The sequence below is a fragment of the Saccostrea echinata genome, unplaced genomic scaffold (assembly GCF_033153115.1).
Source record: "Saccostrea echinata isolate AGI-Se365-2 ecotype Australia unplaced genomic scaffold, CSIRO_AGI_Sech_v1 ptg000029l, whole genome shotgun sequence".
NCBI lineage: Eukaryota > Metazoa > Mollusca > Bivalvia > Ostreida > Ostreidae > Saccostrea > Saccostrea echinata.
In genome coordinates, this window is record NW_026889778.1 from 33,545,213 (window position 1) to 33,568,085 (window position 22,873).

General features: G+C 32.9%; 1 protein-coding gene across 1 annotated transcript in view; it reads right to left on the reverse strand.

Annotated features, from left to right (window-relative positions):
* Positions 1-22,873, reverse strand: part of LOC133195221 (voltage-dependent calcium channel subunit alpha-2/delta-3-like) — a 67,224-nt gene that overhangs the window by 35,442 nt on the left and 8,909 nt on the right. Inside the window, exons 2-12 of the mRNA XM_061331079.1 lie at positions 17,786-17,870; positions 9,205-9,312; positions 8,947-9,006; positions 6,821-6,998; positions 5,272-5,403; positions 4,903-4,969; positions 3,354-3,504; positions 2,939-3,097; positions 2,545-2,655; positions 1,744-1,822; positions 1,017-1,066 (exon numbers count right to left, since the gene is read on the reverse strand). Of these exons, the coding sequence (XP_061187063.1) occupies positions 1,017-1,066; positions 1,744-1,822; positions 2,545-2,655; positions 2,939-3,097; positions 3,354-3,504; positions 4,903-4,969; positions 5,272-5,403; positions 6,821-6,998; positions 8,947-9,006; positions 9,205-9,312; positions 17,786-17,870 (1,180 nt within the window). The remainder of the gene's footprint in view (positions 1-1,016; positions 1,067-1,743; positions 1,823-2,544; positions 2,656-2,938; positions 3,098-3,353; positions 3,505-4,902; positions 4,970-5,271; positions 5,404-6,820; positions 6,999-8,946; positions 9,007-9,204; positions 9,313-17,785; positions 17,871-22,873) is intronic.

Here is a 22,873-nt window from a genome sequence, read left to right on the forward strand (position 1 = left end):
GATTTTGTCTATGGTCAAACAATGTTACAAACATCTTAATGAAGTTACTTTTAGTAAATAGTTTTCCTTTCACCCACAAATCAACTCTCTCAAACAGATTTAAAAATGCTTTTTAATAATCCTCATTGCCATCTTGCATTAAAGCCTCTCCATAATAAGATATTGCAAGGACAGGATTTATTCATTTTTCTGAAAGTGACCTTGAACTTGTACGAGTGACTTTGGATCAATGTCAAGATACACCCTTAGATCATAAGTAATCTTTGTGTAAAATATAATTTTCCAATAATTATCTATTAGAAAGTAATGGACCATACACAATTAAACAATTTCTGCAGTGGCCTTTAGCTTGCTCAAATGATCTTGAGTAAAGGCCATGACACTCACCCTCAGGTAATGCGTAATCATTTTAATATGGACTTCCAATTCCAATGTTTCTTCATTATAAAGTTATAGTCCAGACATGATTGCATGCATGAGTCCAGACATAATTACAGACTGATGGACAGATAGACAGAATAGGCAATTTCTATATGTGCCCACCCCCAGAGGAGGCAATTTTCATAGACACCCACCCCACCCCCTCCAAAACATTAATTCAGGGGGTACAATTACTACCTATTTAGCATCAATTCCCAATAAACTAATTGTCATATACAAGAATGTTGAATGAAAAGTTTTATCTGTTTCATCTATGAAAGTATGGTGGGCATAAAAAGTCAGGATTTCATCAAGAACATGATCCCTACACAATTTCACCTAAGTTCTAGTCATGGTGATTCCAACTTTGTTGACAGTATGTGAGCATGGTGTATAGGATCAGAATCTTATTCCTAGCCATTAAGTCTCAAATGAATTCAGAAGTGAAACAAGGATGGGTGCTGAATTACTTCAATTCTTGTGCATCATTTTTATCATGCAGCAAATGTTAATACTAAAACAGCTTGTTTGAAACTGGATAATTCGATCTACAGCAGTCAAATATAGTATATAGTGTAAAAGGTTAAATTAAATACCTGAACACTCTCCTGTACATCTGCTAGTGTCGAGATGTGGGTGTAGTATCCTATACAAACAACAATGAACAAATACAATTCAACATAAAATTGTACTTGTAATATAGATACATAATGCTGTCTGAAATTCATTTTATTTTTAATTCGCATAAAAATTCAAAACTTATGGGAGTTATAGGGAAAAGAAATTTTAAATTTAACAAAAATTTTATATTATAAATGAGTATTTATTCATATACAAGAATCAATATTCTGTGAATATTTAATGTAACCCTAGATACGCTAATTCAGGAGATAATTAATAAAAAAAAATTTCTTCTTGATGCTCACAAAGACGTGCTCTTGTTGGATAAATACATTTTATATGAAGTGTTCCCTGAACGACAGTATCCAAGGTTATTAAACTCTAATCTTGTTTGCCAGATGCTGCCCTTCAAGGCCTAATATTTTCAAATCCTAATTGAAATGGTGAGGGGGCATTGTGTACCCTTCATTGTATGACTGTGGGGGTTTCTTACTTAATTCCATTCCTACCCTCATTTGTCAGCTAAGGCCCCTATTCATACCAGAAGTATCCAGTACCATGTATAGAGTGGGGAGGGGGGGGGGAGTAGGGGAATATGTTGTAATACAGTTTTAACCCTTACTGGAGTTGGGGTAAGATTTTTGACAACTTTATATATCTTTACCATTATTTGGGGTATGGGGTATGTTGAGTAATTCTTACCCTTATTGGCACAGGCCATCCACTTGGCATACCTATTCTCCTTCACTTCTCGTCCGACCAAAAAAGAGAACAGTCTCACCTTCAAATCAATATTTAAGGTTGTTAAATGTTTAAAAGATAAGTGGCATGACAGTGCAATAATTTTCCCTAGAAATTAGCTTCATTCTTTTTTCTTTAGAAGCTTCTGGTGTCTATAAAGTGTCATAACATAAATCTCGAGGTGTTTCTATAGACGTAATTTCAGAGCATACATTCAGTTTATGAAACATGGCTTTTTGGTTAACTATACATCCCATTATTTTCTATTCTGTAAGCATGCTATTGGTGCTTTACTTGGCATCTGTCTAGGCTCCTGGCAGCCATATATTGCATGACAACATCAATAATGAATATCTAGCACCCCTCTATTTGTTTCATTTATCTATAGTTGCCAAATTTTCATCCCAAATGGCAAATAATTTAGAGTTGCGAAATTCATTGATGAAGAGATATTTCTATAAATGGATTTTTTCCCCTCTCCACTCTTCTGATGTCAGCCTGTATTCTTTGACTTGGCTAAACATTTTCCAGACCAAGAAGTAATGACCTTCTCTGGGGAATAATTCTACACACCCCATCATCAAAACACTCTTTATGAATCAAACCATAGCAGACTGCTTCTTCTCAAAAAAATTCATGATAATTATGATTTTCATAGTTATTTCCCAGAGGAAATCACAACTCTGCATTTTGAGAGACTAATAAATGACTGAGACCATAAAAATTTGTACTTTTGCCTCGAGACCCATTCTATCCACTCACAGTTTTATTGGGCCAATTATGCTTGTCAAAGATTTCTCTGTATGTTTCTGCTGGTCCATCCGTGATCAGCATAATGGCTTTATTACATAGGGTCTTGGCATCATTATTTTCCTGTAGGTAAAATATTTCACGGAAACAAAATGAACAACACAAAATCTTCTGTAAATAATATTGGGTATTTCCTTTCAAACTGATTTTACCTACACAGAACCTGATCAAACATTAATTAGCAACAAATTCTCAGTATTATTGAGCATTGTATGGATTAAAAAAAAAATCATTTTAAGTCAGTTTCTTACATTATATATATGTAATAGAAACATTTTTGCATGTCAATACCTATAACTTTGATCAGTGTAAAAAAAAAGACTGTTGCTTGAAATTATTCACTTACAAAGAGCTTAAATGCCTCCTCAAGTGCCAGATTTAGCTCCCCTTTTTGTTTCATCTCTAACTCCCTGAAGAGTTTGACAGCTCTTTGTTTGTTCTGTATATTGGCCTGCATCAGTGTCCCATTAAAACAGCTGTCCAGGTACTCGGGCTTGTCAGAATACTGAAGACATTACAGAATACACTCCTTTAAGCTTCACAATATTTTCTTTCTACTTAAAAATTCACAAGTATGAACATGATAAACAGTTCTAAATTACAAATGTTTTTAAAATTTACACAGCATATTCACATCCTTTCTTCCTTTTAACAAATAAAAAAAAAAAGAAGAAGAATTTTCTATTCCTGCTCTTTAAAAAGCTTCACCCTTTCTCTTAAATTACTTTGGAGGTCATGACAGACACCAATCATTAACATACCCTGATAATGTTGAAGTGGTCGTCATCACTGAGAGTTTCCAGAAGTTTCTGTATGGTTTTTCCTGTTATGATTCTTCGCCGGCCCTTCATACTTCCACTGGTGTCCACCAATATTACGATATTTTTAGAAGAGCTGGCTGCCTTAATATACCTTCAAAATTGAAACAATGTCATCAAATTGGCAAGGATGTACATGGATGCATGGATAACTACCAAACTTAATGTTATTCAATGGTTTTCTAAACAACTATAAAATTGTGTGCTGTTGACATCATTTTTCCTATGAACTCATATTTTGGAGATTCTCCAAAAAACAAAACAAAACAAAACAAAACAAAAAAAAAACTTTCTCTTTCTGGATTTTTTTTTTTTCATTTTCTTGGTAATATACAATCAAACCTTGTTATCTCAAACTTAAAAAAAAATTAATATAGGATGATTTGAAATACTGAGGTTAAAAAACACAAAAAGTTGTTGAAACTTGCAACTCACATTGACAAGTCCAAGGTATTTGAGATATCAATTTTTGAAATACCAAAGAGTTCAACTGTAATATACTAATTCAATCTTCATAATGACAACAGCATTATTTCAACAGATTGGCAAACATGACAATATCAAACAACAGGCCCTTGGGTCTTGGCAATCATGCACCTAATTGTCATTATAGTTTCGCAGTAGCTAGCAATTGCCAATTCTTCCTCCTGCACCTGGAACTCTGAAACTCATATGATATATGACTTATATCATAAATATGACTTTTACAATTTGGTGAGGACTCTCATGTTCAACTATCATATTCATGACTCAGCTAGGATTTTTACTATATGGTCAAATAAGCCCCATCCTGAAGCCAGAGCTTTGCAGGGGGCACAAATTTCACAATCTGGTAAAAGGCAAATACCTTACTGCCATCATTATACATTTTGATTACTATATGATCAAGAATGAAAAAATAAAATTTTCAAGGGTTCACTGTAAAATAAATTTTCATTCAATATTGGACCTAGTAAACCAAACACCCGGACCCAGAAAAGATTGCATTTCACATTTTTGGAAGAGGGCTTGCTGTTCATTATCATCATGCTTGCCTATGAAGAAACTTTTCAAATACATAAATATTTTTTTAGGATAAGGCCATCCTTGGGTCTAAACCCTGGACCCGGGGGAACATAAATTTTACATTTTTATGAAAATTAACTGTTCATTTTCATATTGCAAAAAGTTTGCTTGCTGGATGTATACAGGAAGAATTTTGAAGACTGCATGCATGACTTTGGTGATTTTGGACCCATCCCTCAGGCCCCTTGAAGGTTAGGACCATGGATTTTACAAATTTTTTGTTTAAAGCTAAATAAGTTGACGTTACTTCAGCCACTTCACAGAAAAAACTAAAAATGTTTGAATGTTTATGAATGATGCACAATGCAAATAGATGGTCGGGAACCCAGAGCAAAAGGTCACCTAATTGACTCATGTGACCTTAAATTACACCAAGACAGTACAAAGACTTAATTTAACAAATGTGGGGAAAAACAACTAATTTTACCAGCTCCTGACCCTACAGTCGTACATATCTACACTATCCTCCTCATTCCTGATAGGCCATTTTATACCTACAAAAGATGAGAATTAAGATACATGAAGAACAGGACAGCATTACCTCTATGAACAGTGAATGATCTACAGTGAAAGGGCCATAAACTTAATAATTACAGACAGTAGGGAAAAAAGAGAACTAATAAATTATTTATCATTTAATTCAAATAAACAGTTTCTTTATTCTCTTGTTCATGAAAAATGACTAATTTTCCTAGACTTTCTACATGTACCTAGTAAGTAATAACACTTCTGTAAAGTTTTCCTCACCTGTAATTACAAGCTGTAGCCTGTAAAATCTGATCTAAAGCAATCCTACCTGGGTAAATCCTCAGGAAACCATCTGCATTACAAAAGTACTGCCACCTTAGGTCCGAAAACGCCTTCCTGTTTTCTTTAAATATTGAATCCAACTTCTTTGACCACTTGATGCCATTCAGGATCACTGGGGCTGATCAATAAAGAAAAAAATATATAATAAAAATAATAAACTAGATTTTGCTATAATTAAGACACTAAACCCCCACACAAATGACCACCTCTAAAAATTTTTAATGTACTTTGTCCAGTACTCTTTTTTTTGTGTCTAAGTAACTGGTGAAAAAGACGCAATAGTATACACTCGTATCTAGAGAGACGTGTATCAAACTGATCATAAAATGCCCAGGAGGTGAGCATGTAGCCCAGGGGCCTTTTTAAGTAGCATTTCATGTAATTGATTCATTACAGGGCTCTAATTGGCAACTAATTTAGTTGCCATGGTGCCTAAAAAGTTTGACTAGCGCCAAAAATTTCTCTACAAGACGACTATTTTAAATTGACTTGTCGATCCTCAAATTCTGGAACTATAAACATTTTCAACATTTTTTTTTCTTAAGATACAGAATGAAATTTCAAAGTGGAGGAAATCATTTTTTAGCAATGGACATGTGTTTTCAATGTTCACCTAGCTTGTTTGTTTTTACAGTGCACAAGAACAAAATTTTGTGTCACGACAGTGCACACAGAGCTCAGGTAAACCAGATTAGACAATAGATACCCCAGGTATATTTTGACTCCAGAAAGTTGACAATTGGGAAATGCAGGAAATCGGACTGGTGATGTGGTCCATTGTTTTCAAATTCAATTCTCACGCTTAAAAATACTGTCAACACGATAGTATTAGGTTGGAATTGTACAGACGAGCATAAAATGAGCCTTTGACTCAGGTGAGCTATAAAAGAATTTGAAAAATTGTACATTTTCTTTGTTTCCTTTATCATTTTCTTTAAAATGATCATAGAAAACATGCACACACTTTTTTTTAACTTTTGAACTGAGGCACTCTGGCTACAGTGGTCCATTTTTCTTTCCAGTAGTTGATTGCTAAGCTCTATTTTGAAATACGAGATTTCCATCCTTTAACCAGAAACACAAGCTTGTGTTTTTATGAAATAATTCTAAAACGCCACCATCACATTATAAATTGTTAGTGGTTTTGTTGCAGGATCACATTTTTCAATCAAAATGATTACAAAAATCCAATACATTGGTAAAGGGCTTTAGAGAAAGCAATTCATCAAAAATGTCATCACTTATAAACCTTCACACTCCGATATAACACTACTGCTCTCACTAGTGTGACCTATTTGTTATAGTCTCATGAAAAAGTACAAATCCTATTATACATGTTAGAAAAAGTACAAATCCTATTATACATGTTTAGTTACCACATGAGGTTTTATGGATAATAACTATGATCTCTTTTTTTCATGACCACTATTTGTGAAAATCCAGTCCACTGAACTAGTTTGAAGCTAGATGTACATTCTTATAAATTCAAAGCAGAAAAAAATTTGATCATGCATAAAACAGATTCCTGTGCTCACCCTGATCATAAACATTGGTTGGCACATGAATGGTGCTGTAATTAGGATTGACCTTGACCTCATTAAACAGGTGATCACTAGTTAAGTTGATCATTGCATATATATCTGAACTCATGGCCATGGGAATATTCTTCAGATCTTCCTGACTCAGAACTTTTTTGTTGTTAACATACTCCAGCTGAAATAAAGAAGAACAGCCACCTTTGAAGATTTCAGAACTGAAACTGTTGAACAACAATTGAATATCATGCAATCAATCTGAAAATTTATTCTAAAACATATATAGTAAAACTCGGTTATAGCGAAGTCGTGGGAACCTTTGAATTTAATTCGCTATATCCGTAATTCGTTATATCCGTATTGTGAATTCGTATTAGTATATATAGCAAATTTGCAATATACACGTTTTCCTTCAAGTATTACTACCGAATATGTTATGGAAGCAATTATTACAAAACAGACCTTGGATAACTAAGGTTTTATCATGAATTGAATATTATATACAAATACTTACCGAAAATAAAGTCAGTTCAATATATCAAATTTAGAGACCTTTGAAAATTCATTATAAACGATGATTATTTCATTATTTTTAACCTCTACGGGACTCATAATCAGTTTGCTATATCCGTAAATTCGTTATATCAGAGTTTGTTATAACGGTAAAATTTTACAAGGAATTGTTAAGAATTTTGCCGGGGACCCAGAAAAACTTCACTATATCCGTGTTCAAACTAAACGAGTTTCACTGTACATGTATACCTGTAAATAAAACACAAATCTTTAATTTCATCATTTACTTCAAATCAATGTGTATGTTGCTCTAAGAAAATAATTTTTACAATGAATTTTTTTTATATCATTTTTCCCAAAGTTAATTTACACAGTAATTTTTTTTTTGTTCTTTCTATAAAAGACAGGGATATTAACAGCAGGCTGTCCATCATTGTGTCTTAAAACTATAGCTCCCAGATGATATCTCTGGGTATATCTTCCTATAACTCATACAAGAACTCTGATGACTTTGAGGTCAAAAAGTTAAAGGTCAAGTTCAGACATTCATATATTGCATACAATGGTTCCCAGATGATAATTTCTGTTGTCTTTGATCTTCTGCAATGAAACTTAAGGCAAGGACTTTAACTTAGGAAAAGCCCTATTGATTTTTAGGCCAAAACGAGGGCAGATCAAGGTCAGAAATTCATTATATGGTATGAAATACTGTATATAACTAAAATACAACCCCTGTTTATGGCAAAAACATGAACCCTTTTGATTTTTAGGTGAAAGGGTCAAAGAACACAAACTTGTACATGTATATTGTTGTTTTGGATAAAATTAGATAAACTTTTATCCTTAAGTGAGGGACATTAATCCTTTGAATTAGGTTACTTTTTTTTACTTAGTTCAAATAAAATACCATTCATTTAGGAAAATGGTGCAAATGTATAATACAGAAAAAAGATCCCAGTAAGAATTATCATAATATCAATCTAACCATATTTATATCTAATGTATTAGCTGGACTCCTTGTAAATTGAGAAGCTGAATTTTACAGGACTCTTCAAACACACACAAAACTGCAATTATGCTGACAAAAATATGATGCAACATCAACTGATAAATGATAATTTACAAGTGATCACTTCATCATATAGTGCCTGCTCCCTATCACAAATGCAGCCCTCAGTGCCATTGATTTTGTCATTTAAGGAAATCTAATGTCTGGCACAAATCATGGGAAAATGCCATATTGTGGTAATTTTGGTCTGCAAATCTGCATCTGATAGGTTTAATAGGGATAGCTCTTAAACAAATAGTGTGAAGGGATCAGTGCAACTGACCAGGCATTGATATGGACGCAAAATCCATTAGTACAACCCATCCAAGTTTCTGCTTTACAGAAATGAGAAAATGTCAACCATTGTGAATGTGTTTTCCTTGATTCACTTAGTAATTTGGGGACAGGAATACACATTACTCTGGGTTTTACTGTTATATATTATATATCACTCAGAATCATCATGCTCATACTCTAATTAAAAAGTCTTATCTTTAAACAAAAGCTCAACCTACTAGCTGCTCTTTAGTAAAAAACAAACAAACAAACATGTCCTTAATCATACCTGCAAATTTTTCCTATATTCATGGTCCTTCTTGGCATTTTCTGCAGCAATCACCAGTTTCTGTTTTTTATTTAATGAAAAAAATCAACTTAAAAGTAATTAAATAATTTTTTTCTTCAAATTTGACTTTTTTTTTACCTTGATCAACTGTAGTTATATTCATTTTTGTTGTTGTTGTTGACATGCACTTTGAAAAATATATAATTTGTGAACTTGTCTTAATTCAGAACCATCATCAGATAAGTAATTATACTATACCTCAACAGCCTTGACCTTTGACTCTAGAAGTTCCTCTATCTCCCTGGCGAACTTATCTACCAGATCCTGGGGATTCAAGTTCTTAGGCACTGTCAGGTGTTTTCGGGCCTTAAAAAAATGTATCATAATCTATTTAAAAAAATTTAATTTATAACAATTCACTGCTTACTCATTTTAATTCAATGTTAAATGGCAATCTACAATTTAGTAAAATTAGCTCAGCCTACAACTAAAAAAACCCCACACTTTATAATGACTAAATGTGCATCTGTTCTCCTTCAAAGTTTTTTTTTACTGTTGTAAAGAATAATGTCTGAAGTAATTATAACTAGAAATCTGACCAGTCAGCAAGGGCCCGCCGAGGGGTAGAAATATAATGGTGCAAATTAGGGGATGAGAATTTTACTTGATTACAAAAATTTAAAAATATATAAAGAAGAATAAGCAACAGCAACTGCTAAATATCCAACAACCTGTAAATAGCATCCTTGTATTTATATAAGGCAGTTAAAAACATCATATCTATAATAACTCAATTAAATGTATTTTTAAAGAAGAATGAAGCATGTGTTTTCTAAAATACCAGCCTTCAGTGAATGCAAATATCACCCAGGCTTGACCTTAACTTCAAAACAAACATCAGTTGCAGACAAAGGTGTAATTAATCTTAAAGTGACAGAAACATAACCCTCTAAAATTTTCTGTGACCAGCAAGATAACCAATCCCAGGGGATGAATTATACTGCTCTCTCAACCTTTTCTTCTAAGTTTACAATAAGAACTTTTTCAGCAATGATAGAATGAGGTTATTATCCGATTACCTGTTAAAATAAATAGTATTCTTGAATTTACATACAGTTCCTGAAACGTTCTACTTTCCCATTTTTCCGTTCGCTCACCGTTCGTTCACCGTTCACTCTCCGTTCACAGTTTTGCGTTCACCGTTCACAGTTTTGCCTTCACCGTTCACCGTGCGCTCGCGTTCACCGTTCACAAAGCATTCAGCGTTCACTCTTTGTTCCGTTCACTTTGCGTTCACCATGCATTCAGCGTTCACCTATCGTTCATTTTTCATTGTCATTGGGAACTCCAAGTGAAAGGACTTATCTTTTTGTAGGTTAGGAGTTACAGGTTTTTTAATTTAATAACTAACATATCGTGTTTGAAGAATCATTATTTCATGGGGAAAAATATCTATGATATATATTTTTATTATTCTAACTTAGCTGTTAGGTTATTTATTAAATTACTCTTGAAAATAAATGTTGTTATAAGCACATTCTGTACCTATGTAGAACGATGCTGAAATATTTAACTAAGGGCAATGTGCAAATACTTCAAGCACTGCAACATTTTGTTGTTTTTGTTGAAGACGACAAATCGTTAATGGAGATATAATTATCCAAGTCAAATAATTACGCAGCAAAATTACGAAAATATTTATTTCAAACATTTTTTTTTTCAATTACTACAGAAAATATGATAGAAGTAGTTCTGAGAGTTATACATAGTACTGCGGATATCGTGTTAATTTATTATCTTTGGAGTGAATTAAATTGTTAGTGTGGTTAAAGGAAATATTTATTTAAAATGTAATGCACTACAGAATTTTCTCTACTATAATATGTAAAGTCTATAGTTATAGAGAAAAAAATCTTTCTTCACCGTAACTTTATATGTTTGCCATTCGATATAATTAATACCCCCCCCCCCTTTTCCCCCTAAATCAGTTACTTAGTCAGTATTGTATTTCAAGAATATTTTAATTAACATTTAAAAAAAAAAGTTAAGGTCTTTTTTAGAACAAACATTTCAGTCTCAAAACAAACATGCATCTAAAAAAGTCACAAAACAATAGTAGTTCAAAATGTACACGTGTCGGTGGTGGTATTTGGAATTGGCAGAGAGTTTGTTTCAAATTCAAGTGTTAATGCCCAATGTATTTCATTCAATTATTATTCAAATGTTGGAATCGAATCTAGAAATGATAAAAATAAATGTTATAACTTGTTGGAAATACTCGCACTTCGTCTTCGATGTGATGAAACTTTCACATCTGCACAGTGTCGAATGATTTTGATTGACAGGACAAGCATGTGGACTTCGAGTGAACTTGAAGCAGGAAAATAAAAACGAGTATGACTGTCAAACAAATGGATATGATTTGTTGATAAAAAAAAAGAAGTTACTTTCACTGTCTGATATATTTAGAAAAAAATTTCAGAGTTTTTGTTTGATATAGGTACAAACATTTAGTGAAGCCTGAAATGGGGGGGGGGGGGGGGCTAAAACGGAATATTTCTCTTTCTCTCTCTCTCATTTTTCTGTTTAATAAAAACTATAACAGCATATTACTTGAATATCAAGTTCTGAAAATTGAATTTATAACAAATAATATGAATATGTATCTTTGTATTATCTTGTCTGAGTATAATCACGGCCATCTTGGTAGTACCCCCTCAACTATCAACTGAAAATGTATGGCTGTGCCCCCCCCCCCCCCCCCCAACCGAATTTCCTTCCTACGGGCCTGAATAAATCATCATGAAAAATAGAAATGACATATAATATATTATTGTATTAAAAATTTAAAATACGAGCGTATAAATGCTCTCAATACACTCAAATCCTTGCGGGGCCCTAATGATGGTGCACGGATCAAAGTATCTAAATACAGTGTGTTCAAACTCAAAGTATGGTTAGAATTTTTTCACTTAATGTCTAAAACATGTAAACCATGATTATTTTACAATCAAAAGTCAATTTCCTCAAAGCAGTTAATCATCATCTCTTGATCCTCTTCATTTATAAGATATAACCTGTTCACAAAAATCAATCTTATTACATAGAAGAACTCACATTTTCTTACCAAAAAGTGAAAAGTGAAATATGAACAGGACAATTAATGTTTTGACAAGTGATTTTGTCTATTTCTGCATTGTTAGCTATAACCACAGAAATCTGGTGTGGATCAAAGTGAGAACAGAAGTGGAAGGAAATGAAGAGAGAAGAGGTGGATCATTACATAATGCACTGTATTTTACATGGAAGATAGGGGTGGATCAAAGTGAGAACCGAAGTGGAAGGAAATGAAGACAGAAGAGGTGGATCATTACATAATGCACTGTATTTTACATGGAAGATAGGGGTGGATCAAAGTGAGAACAGAAGTGGAAGGAAATGAAGACAGAAGAAGTGGATCATAATACTGCAGAAGTCAGAGTCTGAAATAATCACATTCCTCTAATATTAATTCCTCTCAAGAAGATGTTTCTACCTGACTACACAAGATTTCAAACATTTCAACTGAAAAAGTCACCGTCCTGTGATATCACTTATTTTCGTGGGGGTTTAATTTTCGTTGTTTTCGAAGTATGAGGAGACCCACAAAATCATGTTCACCACGAAATGCAAAATTTCATATACATAACGACTCAACAATTCTTCATACACGAAATCAAATCCCCACGAACCCATATTTTTTCTCAAACCATGAAAATTTGACCCTACAAAAATATGTGATTTTACAGTATGTTTTATTCAAGGTGGCTATATATATATCATGCAATGTAACATCATACTTGGAGGGAAAGTGTGGGAAGGGAGGTGGGGGTGGGGGTTGTTTCTGCAAAGTGTGACAATGCATGTAATAATACACACTTATATTTTAAATAATTTGACATTTAGAGTTAGTACTCCTTTACTATCAAATTTCACAATTAATTCTTGCCTTAATGAGATTGTGAAATCATTATAAACTATACTGACACTGTTATTAATCTCATGACAATCCTCAGAGTGAGCTGATTTAAATGTCACCAGTGTTTTAAATCACCAGAAGATTCCACTATTACAATGCAGAATTGTGATTAATCTCCGGTATAAATGTCAAATCCTCGACATGCTGGGTATTCCTACACAGCTATTTCTAAAACCAATATACCACAAAATCAACACAAATAAAAGACAGTTTCTCAATCTATACAAACTATTTTGCGTAAGCACAGCTTAAATTATTAAATGGTAAGAATGTGTGAATAACTACTTTCTGTGGTGGCCCAGCTCTAATTGTGTCTCTGGACAAGTCCTAAATTAGGACAATATCATTTTAATGATAGATTAACGTTTTATCTAGTCCAGATGGTTCTTCGTTCATTTTGTAGAATCCAAAGTACATCCATACCCGGAAATGAGCGTTGTTACCCGGGTATGAATACGATGTCTGTTCATCTGCGCATTACGATACACAAATAAGGTAATAGACAAATCACGGCTGAAATATTCAGCTTAAAAACTATTACGCTTGTAAAATAAAATAAATAACCCGATTAATCAGAATAAAAATTTTGTAATCGAGCACTTGGATTATGCCAGCAATTGAATGATTTTCGATTATAATCGATGATTGGAACACCACTAGTTAAATGAGCAACATACATCTAAAGGAAGATCTAATTTCATGATAGTTTTATGCAGTTAAGAGTCATCTATCCTTTTAAATTGATATAAAATGAAAAAAATGGAAATCTATAGTAAATGACACAATATGAAATATGATAAATGTATTCTAAACATTTTATTAAACCAAGATAAAGTAATTATAAACATTATTGCATGTATTTCCCCAAGGGATGAAAACAAAAGTGCAGATTTCAATTGCTAATACTTCATCATCTTTGAACATTTTTCTGGGAGAAATATGGCAGGTACACTATGCTGAAAATGAACTAAATATATTCAATATGAACACCTTAAAATGTTAAAAATTTCTCAAAGTCCAGAACACATTTTTCATTAGTGTTTATAGCTTCCTTAAGGACTAATGACCCTCTGCTCTAAATTTCACAATTTTTTTTAAACTTCCTGTTTTCGAAAATTATTGATTTTTGACCTTGTGACCTTCACCTGAAAGTGTCACTAATTTCCAAAAATTTTCACATTGGTTTATATAACTTTTGAATGGATGAAAATAAGGCATTCATATTTGACAATTAAGTGCATTATCTGTGTCAACAACTTTCCAAATGTGCTATGATATTTGACCCTGTGACCTTGACCTTCAAGTTTGACCTAATTTTCAAAAAAATTTTCATTGCTGCTAACTTTAGAAGGAGAGAAGATAGGGCATTCATGTTACAAGGGCATTACCTGTGACTAAACCTTTCCAAATGTACTACGATTTTTAACCCATGACCTTGAAGTTTGACTTAATTTTCTAAAATTTCAACATTGCTGATAAATTTTGTTTGAGAGAAGATGGGGCATTTATGTTATGTGCTTTACCTCTTTCAAAAACCTTTCCGAATATACTCTGATTTAACCTACAGTCTTTTTCAAATTTTTTTTTTTTACATTGGTTAGAACTTTTGAATTAGAAGACAGGACCTTCATATTTTTCATGTAAATTATCTATGACGACATCTCTGAGAAAGGTATACCAATTTTTGACCTCATGACTTTGATTTGTAAGTTTGCAGGAGACACAAACAAGACATTTTTAAAAATATGCCACAAAATCATTGCATCCAAACCACTAAGACACCGAAAACAGGGAACCACAAAATTCTTTGAATTTGCTTGTTTTCATGTATTTTCTCTACTTATACATAAGTAAGCAATTTTCTGTTCATCAATACTTTAGTTTTTTTTATAAAACTTTTTTTTCCAGAGGTAAAAAGCTCAGGTATCCATGGCACAGCATAATAGGATGCCAGTAATCCAGGCACTTTACCTTCTTTATATGTTTTTAAAGAATTTATAGCTTTATTCACCTATGCTCTACTTAATATCTGGACAATTTTTAGGGACACTTTTTAAATATGCTTGAATATAATGAGGCACCACTGTATATGAAATTACTTGCACCTTTCTCTGACATAATTTTCTCAATGTCCAAAAAACGTTTTTTATTTGTGTATAATGGACTCTTACATAACAATCTAAAGCATCTTTAGCTCCAAATTTTAATAGATGTTTCAGTTCTCCATTTTCAGTGTGATATTAATCTTTGATTGCTATTCACTTAACAAAGAATTTAATAGCTAACTTCACATTTCATTGAATACTATTCTTTTACTGACAATCATTGTTTTAAAACACTAGACAATGCAGCCAAATTTGTCAATTCCTTGTAGACTAAATACAGGCAGAAGATTAAATCACAATACACGAAAGTAACGTGCATTTTTCAGTAATGGAGAGAGAGACTACTAGATTCTACTAAACAATACTACTCTGGGGACACAATCAAGCCTGGTACAATAGAATCTGGAAAAAAGGCCGAAACCTGAGAGTTTTATTGATTTAAATTCACTACATTCCTAGGGCTAAAATTTCTGCATTTAACTATTGCTATTGATAATACATGAATCCTACACAATTGCTAATTTTCTGATGGATTTAATCCGCATGCTGGTAAAATTAGACAACACGTATCAGTCTTTTTCTTAAAAAAGAAAAAATCCTTTTCCGGTATCATCACTGGTACAGACGGATGTCGGATTTATAATTAACAAAAATTAGTTCACTTTTATCCGAGATATTGAGCTGTTTTATCCTCGTGTCTGTTTTGTGCCAAAAGAGTTGTTATCAGTGAAATCTCATTAGTTCTTATCGAAGGATCTTGAAGATGTACGGGGAATTCTTTCCGTCACTTGTACATGCAAAAGTGTACTTCTTTAGCAGTTTCAAGTCTTTCAAAGATAGGAGACCTTTGAGAAGTCGATCAACCTCTAAACTATACAGTCATCTTGTCGCGACGATAAAACAGATTCCTATCATATGCATTCTCTGATTGTACTAAAATATGTCAGTTACCTAGAATAATCTCAGTCATATTAAGCTTAAAAGTGTGAATAATCTTGACCTTTAGATCAAGTTACCTAAAAATTTCTTTTTCCAGCAATAATTCACTTAACTCAGACATGTTAATCAAATCTGCAGTTTTCAGTAATTCAAACGATTTATGTTGACGTCGGTAATTTGAGCTTTTCATCAACAACTTCGTGTTAGCAATAAATTGGCTTAATTTTCTAATGTACATTTGATAACTTTATGATATGATTTTTGCATAATTTATTCACATAAAAACCTTAAAGACACTGATTACAGATAATTTAATGTAACTTGCAATCCTCATCATCATCAAAAATTAAAAAAAAAAAAAAAAAAAAAAAAAAAAAAAAAAAAATTTAGCATAATTCAACCCATAAGTGTCATTTTTGGAAGTTGATCATTCTGTAATCTGTATTTTGAAACTGAAATCTGTGACAAATATGGAATCTCTGTAATCGTAAACAGCTCTGTTAAATAAATGAAGTTTGTGGATGGAGAAATCCTTTTTGTGCCAAATTGAATTGTCTCAATGGGACAGTTGATAATTTGACAACAGCTAGACTCCTACGTTCCATAGATATTTCCTCTAGTAACAGTTTAAAAATAAATGTAAATAAAATCTGCAGGTGAAAAAAACTATCCAAGATTTGAATATCACATAAATATGTAATGCTGATTTATTTACTCTTGATCTTTAAAACTTTGCAAATGATCAAGTGGCCACAAATTTTAAAGGTTTCTTTCTCTATCCATCTTCCACTTATATGAAGTCTCTACTTTCCACTTATAAATTGATGAAGTCTATATGTAAATCTTTCACTTATAAAATGATGAGGTCTATATGTAAATCTTCCACTTATAAAATGATGAAGTCAATCTGTATGTAAATCTTCCACTTATAAATTGATGAGGTCTATATGTAAATCTTCCACTTATAAAATGATGAGGTCTATATATGTAAATCTTCCACTTACAAAATGATGAGGTCTATATGTTAATCTTCCACTTATAAATTGATGAAGTCTATATGAAAATCTTCCACTTATAAATTGATGAAGTCTGTATGTAAATCTTCCACTTATAAAATGATGAGGTCTATATGTTAATCTTCCTCCTATAAATTGATGGTCTATAAGTAAATCTTCCACTTATAAATTGATGAAGTCTATATGTAAATCTTCCACTTATAAATTGATGAAGTCTATATGTAAATCTTCCAGTTATATATTGATGAAGTCTATATGTAAATCTTCCACTTATAAATTGATGAAGTCTGCATGAATGTAAACCGTCCACTTACAAAATGATGAGGTCTATATGTAAATCTTCCACTTATAAATTGATGAAGTCTATATGTAAATCTTCCACTTATAAATTGATGAAGTCTGAGACTATATGTAAATCTTCCACTTACAAACTGATGAAGTCTTCACATAAATCTTCGACTTATAAGATGTTGAAGTCTCTATGTATATATGAATATACGTTAAAAGTTTCATATCAAAATTTAAAAATTTAAGCAGATCATATCATTAAATCTTGATTTTTGACCAACCAACCCTATAGCTAACAAACAAACAACAAATACTCAAGTTTTTACGATGCATTAAAGTGATTATATTGAAAGGCAGTCAGTCAGATAGATATATACTGTTGATTGTTACACAACAGCTGTTTATGTTGGGCTAAAATAATCAGAAATTTGCATATGGAACTAAAACGTAATTACATGAAACAATAAACTTACCATGTCAGAATAAGTGTTGTAATTGGTCAAGTTCTGGGTCAGCATTTTTACTTCCTCACCAAATGCATTAGCTTTATCTTTCATGCTACAACAGAAAACAACTGATTTTGAAATGATTTTAGTAAAAAATGTCAAAAAAACATTGCAAACTGATAAGACAAAATTGTCACCTTGATAATTATAACACTGTATATGCATATATGTAAGAGAAAGGGAGAAAATGCATTTAGAACAGACAAGGATTTGAACCCCAGCCCTTTGAACTCAAGACAGGTACCGGTGCTCTACTAAGCTAGATCTACCACCAAGTTTTGCCCACCACAGTGCAGGAACACATTGACCAGGGTTGTAATAAATAACTACTCACCCACTAGTAAATGCTAGTAATTTTGTCAATGGGTGACCACCTCTTGAGAAAGTAATCACCCACATGGCAAGTAAGAAATCTATCAGAACTTTTCCAGAACCTGACCATGCTTTGATTCTACAATTAAATGCACTTTCATTTTCATAGTTTCCGACCTACAAAATGTTTTCAATACTTCAAATTGCTTTTACGTTATAACTTTGCGAGGTCTCAAAACAAGGAAAACATAAAATTTCATGCAATTTCATTCATAAATCACATTCATAAATCACTCATGTTGTCAAAATCATCAAGGAAATGAAAGACTATTGACAGCAAATACCTACAGTAAAAACTGTTGAATTTCGGCATCTCAGCCCAGATATCTGGAATACCATGGATATGTTGAAGTGATTTTCAAGTCCCAACCTCATATTCTTTTAGTATTTTACCCTTGATATCTCGAAACCTCAGAGGTGACTCGAAGTTTTTCCTCGGTCCCATAGAGTTTGACTGTATTTTTCTGAGATTAGAATGCATAAAGATCAAGAATTTTTTTCTTACAAAGTGGAAAGAAATTGTGGGCCCCAAAATATCAATTTGGGCTAGTTAAACTTGTAAAGTTGGGGGCCACATGGCCCCTAAAGTTTTAAATGTTATTTGCAACACTGTCGGTCACAGAAATAAAGTGTTTTAAGAAATTAATAAAGTATTTAAAGACGGTATCGAGCAATGTTTATTTGTTATTTAGGGTGCAAATCTAAATCAATGTAGATTCCTGATCACATTATGTGCACATTGGCTTAAAAATGGAAGACATCAAAGCTATATATAGAATGGCACGTTATTCTTACGGATTGTAGTTTACCTCTGTTTTTCATTCCGGAGACTATAGAGTCAAGATATACCCCAAAAGGAGATATCATCATTTACAAAAGCAATCACTGATTGGTCTAACGATATCAATAAACTCCAATCACAACTTGAGAAAAAATCCAGACTTTTGATAGCACCATAGGCCAAAGATTTGTGAGGAAAGTAGTTGATCAGAAACTCTTGGCTTAATAACTGTGAAGATGCTCAAGCAGTGTTGAGAGGAAATCTCAATCTTCAAGTGTGAGAGTCATTTCTAACAGAAAATATGCATGTCACATAAAATGTGAAAGTCTGCAGGCAAATCTAGCAAGAAGAAATGTGATTAAAGAATAAATGTATCCACTACAGAAGTATTTTATACCATTGTATGTAGTAGTAACCCCTTTTTTGTAATATCTCTATACAAAGAATCAGAGATGAATGAGACCTGTGTATAATACAGATCATTCAGCACATAATAGGACCCATATTAAAGCCCTGTCCAATCTATCAGGGGTCAACAGACTGACTGTCATGCTGGTGGAAGAGATTAACTGCATACTTTAATTACTGAAATACTTGTAGATTGACTGTTACATTAAAATTTTTTCTAATTAAAAGTGCATATTTATGTCAACTCCACGAGCTTCCACTTTTTCTAGAAAACTGCATGCCAATGTAACACGTTAGACCAAAACAAAGAACTGGAAGCAGACTGCTTTATCGCTGTCAATTTTAAATTTTTTTTTGCAAAAAACAAGACAATTCCCTACACAAATGGCAGACACAGCGGAGTTCTCCAATAGTCTGATGCATTACCATTTTTAACATCAAAACAACAATTAAATCGTAATCTTTGTTCTCTGTTTGAAATGGGCTGTCATTTTTACATTCTGTGGTGCCATTTCTCCTGATCAGAGCAGCTCCTGGGGTTCATCTAATATGCCTTCGACAGATAATTGAATAATATCATTTACTCTTGCATTTTAACATACAGTGAATCAAATAAAACCACTGAATAACAATTGTCAATCATCTTTTTGGAATGCATTTACATTTTTTTTAAAAATCACACAATGTGACAAGAAAGAAGTGTATTAGTACATACTAGTATATATCAGTTTACATAATATACAATTTGTAACAATTAACTAATAAAGTGCAGTAAGTCTCTGTTTATATAGTAAGTACCAATTGAAAAAAATATTTTGAAGTGATCCCCCATCCACCTCCCAAAAAATAAAAAAAGAACCCCATGGGTCATATTGCTCACCTTAGTCCACTTGGATCCAAGTTTTAAAGGTCTTTTTTCTATATATTTCCAAATATACTTATATATTTAATGTGGCCCCACCCTTCCACTGGGATCATGATTTGAAAAAAAAGAGGCCCATGGGCCACAACACTCACCTAAGTGACTTTGCCCCTGCTGTTCTTCACCAGATTTCCCCCCTTGTAATACTTGTAGCCCCAACCTACCCTGGGGGGGGGGGGGGGGGGGTCATGATTGGAACAATTAAGAACCTACTCTACCTCAGGATGCTTCCACATAAGTTTCATCTTTTCTGGCCCAGTGGTTCTTGAGAAGATTTTAATTTTTTATTGGCCCCATCCTATTTTTGTCTTTTCTTGATTAACTCCCCTTGTAAGGGGACTTGGTCCTTCATTTTAACAATTTAATCTTCCCTTCACCCAAGGATGCTTTATAGCAACTTTGGTTAAAATTGGTGCATTGGTTCTTGAGAAGATGTTAAAAATGTTAAAAGTTTACAGACGTCCAGACAAACAGATGGACAGACAGACAGATGGACGACAGACAACAGGTGATCAGAAAAGCTCACTTGAGCTTACAGCTCAGATAAGCTGAAAAATTTAATTTACACAACATATTTATGGCGGGCATTAAATCAGCTCATTCTTTTACTTCTCAGTGGCTAACATATGAAATTCAGCATCACCTGTCATGTTCACCTCTCTTGTACGTTCCTTCATTTTTCTATTAAAAAATTAGGCAAGTACTTTTTTTTTTTCAAATTCTGATTAATTTCCTAATGTTTCATATCTTTTTTAAGATGATATAAGCATAAAAAAATTGAATATTCCCAATGGACATTTATCAGAGGGTCCAGTGAGCTGCCTATTTGAAGTCTTTATAAATCTTGACATATTACATTTATAGCATGCTAACCTCACGACTGCATTGCTTTGGTTGTAATAGCCGTGACAACTTGTTAAATGTATCTTTTACATGCTTTAATCAATTATCATTTTTCTGCTAGTAAGTGATAATATTTACTAATTTGTCATGCAATTCCTCTTCAATAAAAGGCAATATAGTATATAGATTAATGTTTATCAAAGGTCTAAAATAATATGAACAGAGAACGAGAAATCAAGGCCATCACACACAACTTTAGAGATAATTATGTACAACATGCACAGTATTACACAGCAAAAACATATTCACCATGCAATTTTAGATGAAAACATTGTTTGACATTTTTGGAATTTATACATTTAGAATAATTTATGGCCATGGATCAACATAGCTGAAATAATATTGGAGTTAGTTCGGTTAATGGTATGTATACTTCAATTTTAGGTCATCAAGGAAATTTTGCAGGTATACGTATAACTATATATCTGATCTATGCCTGGTGTAACATATGTGAATCAAAACATTTCTGGGAAAAATGTACTAATTTCATTTAGACTGATATTGTTAGCTAGAAATCAATTCAATATGTTTAGAAAGTATGCACATGTATATACACATCATATTAATTTTATCTCCTGTAATAACAAGTGTATCCAAGGTTTGTTCTAACTTGCACTGGTTCCTCCTATATAAAATTGTATAGGGTATATAATACCTTGTTCTTTGCTTTATAATTATCATCAATAAATTTAGAAAATATTGCCAGTGTTGAGCTACTAAGTCCCTAGCAACTGCCAAGGTGGAGAACAAGATACAGTTAAAGTAGTATTTAATTAAGCAACACAATACTACAAGTTATAGTACCACCCAGGTTATTGCTGCACATTTTAGTCATACTAGACAAAACCTTAGTCTTCTGACAAAGACAGAAAATTATGTCCATAGGATATGAATGCTCCACCCAGGGTTCATTTGAAATGCAACTTGAAAATTTGTATTCCTGTATGAAGTTTAAAAAAAATATCTTGACAAGATTCTTTCAAACTGAGTTTTATAAAAACAAGAGGCCCAAGGGGCTTATCAGTCACCTGAGTATAAAACAACAATTCATAGAAGATCCATAGAGTATAAAATAAACTGATGGAAGGAGCTTTTGTAAATCTTTGATCATCCATTGTGGCCCCACCCAATCCCTAGAGTCCAGAGTCATGATTTGAACAAACTTGAATCTATACTACCTTATGTTTCCATGTAAATATAACCAATCATGGATTTGCTGTTCCTGAGAAAAAGATTCTAAAAGATTTTTCCTATATATTTCTATGCAAAACTTTGATCATCCATTGTGGCCCCACCCTACTCCCGGGGGTCATGATTTGAACAAACTTGAGTCTACACTACCTGAGGATGCTTCCATACAAATATGACTCATCACGACTTTGCTGTTCTTGAGAAGAAGATTTTTAAAGATTTTTCCTATATATTTCTATGTTAACTTTGATCATCCATTGTGCCCTGCCCTACCCCCCCCCCCCCCCCCCCCCGGGGTCATGATTTGAACAAACATGAATCTACACTACCTGAGGATGCTTCCATATAAATATGACCAATCAGGGCTTAGCTGTTCCTGAGAAGAAGATTTTTAAAGAATTTTCCTATATATCTCTATGTAAAACATTGATCATCCATTGTGGCCCCAACCTACCACCCGGGGGTCATGATTTGAACA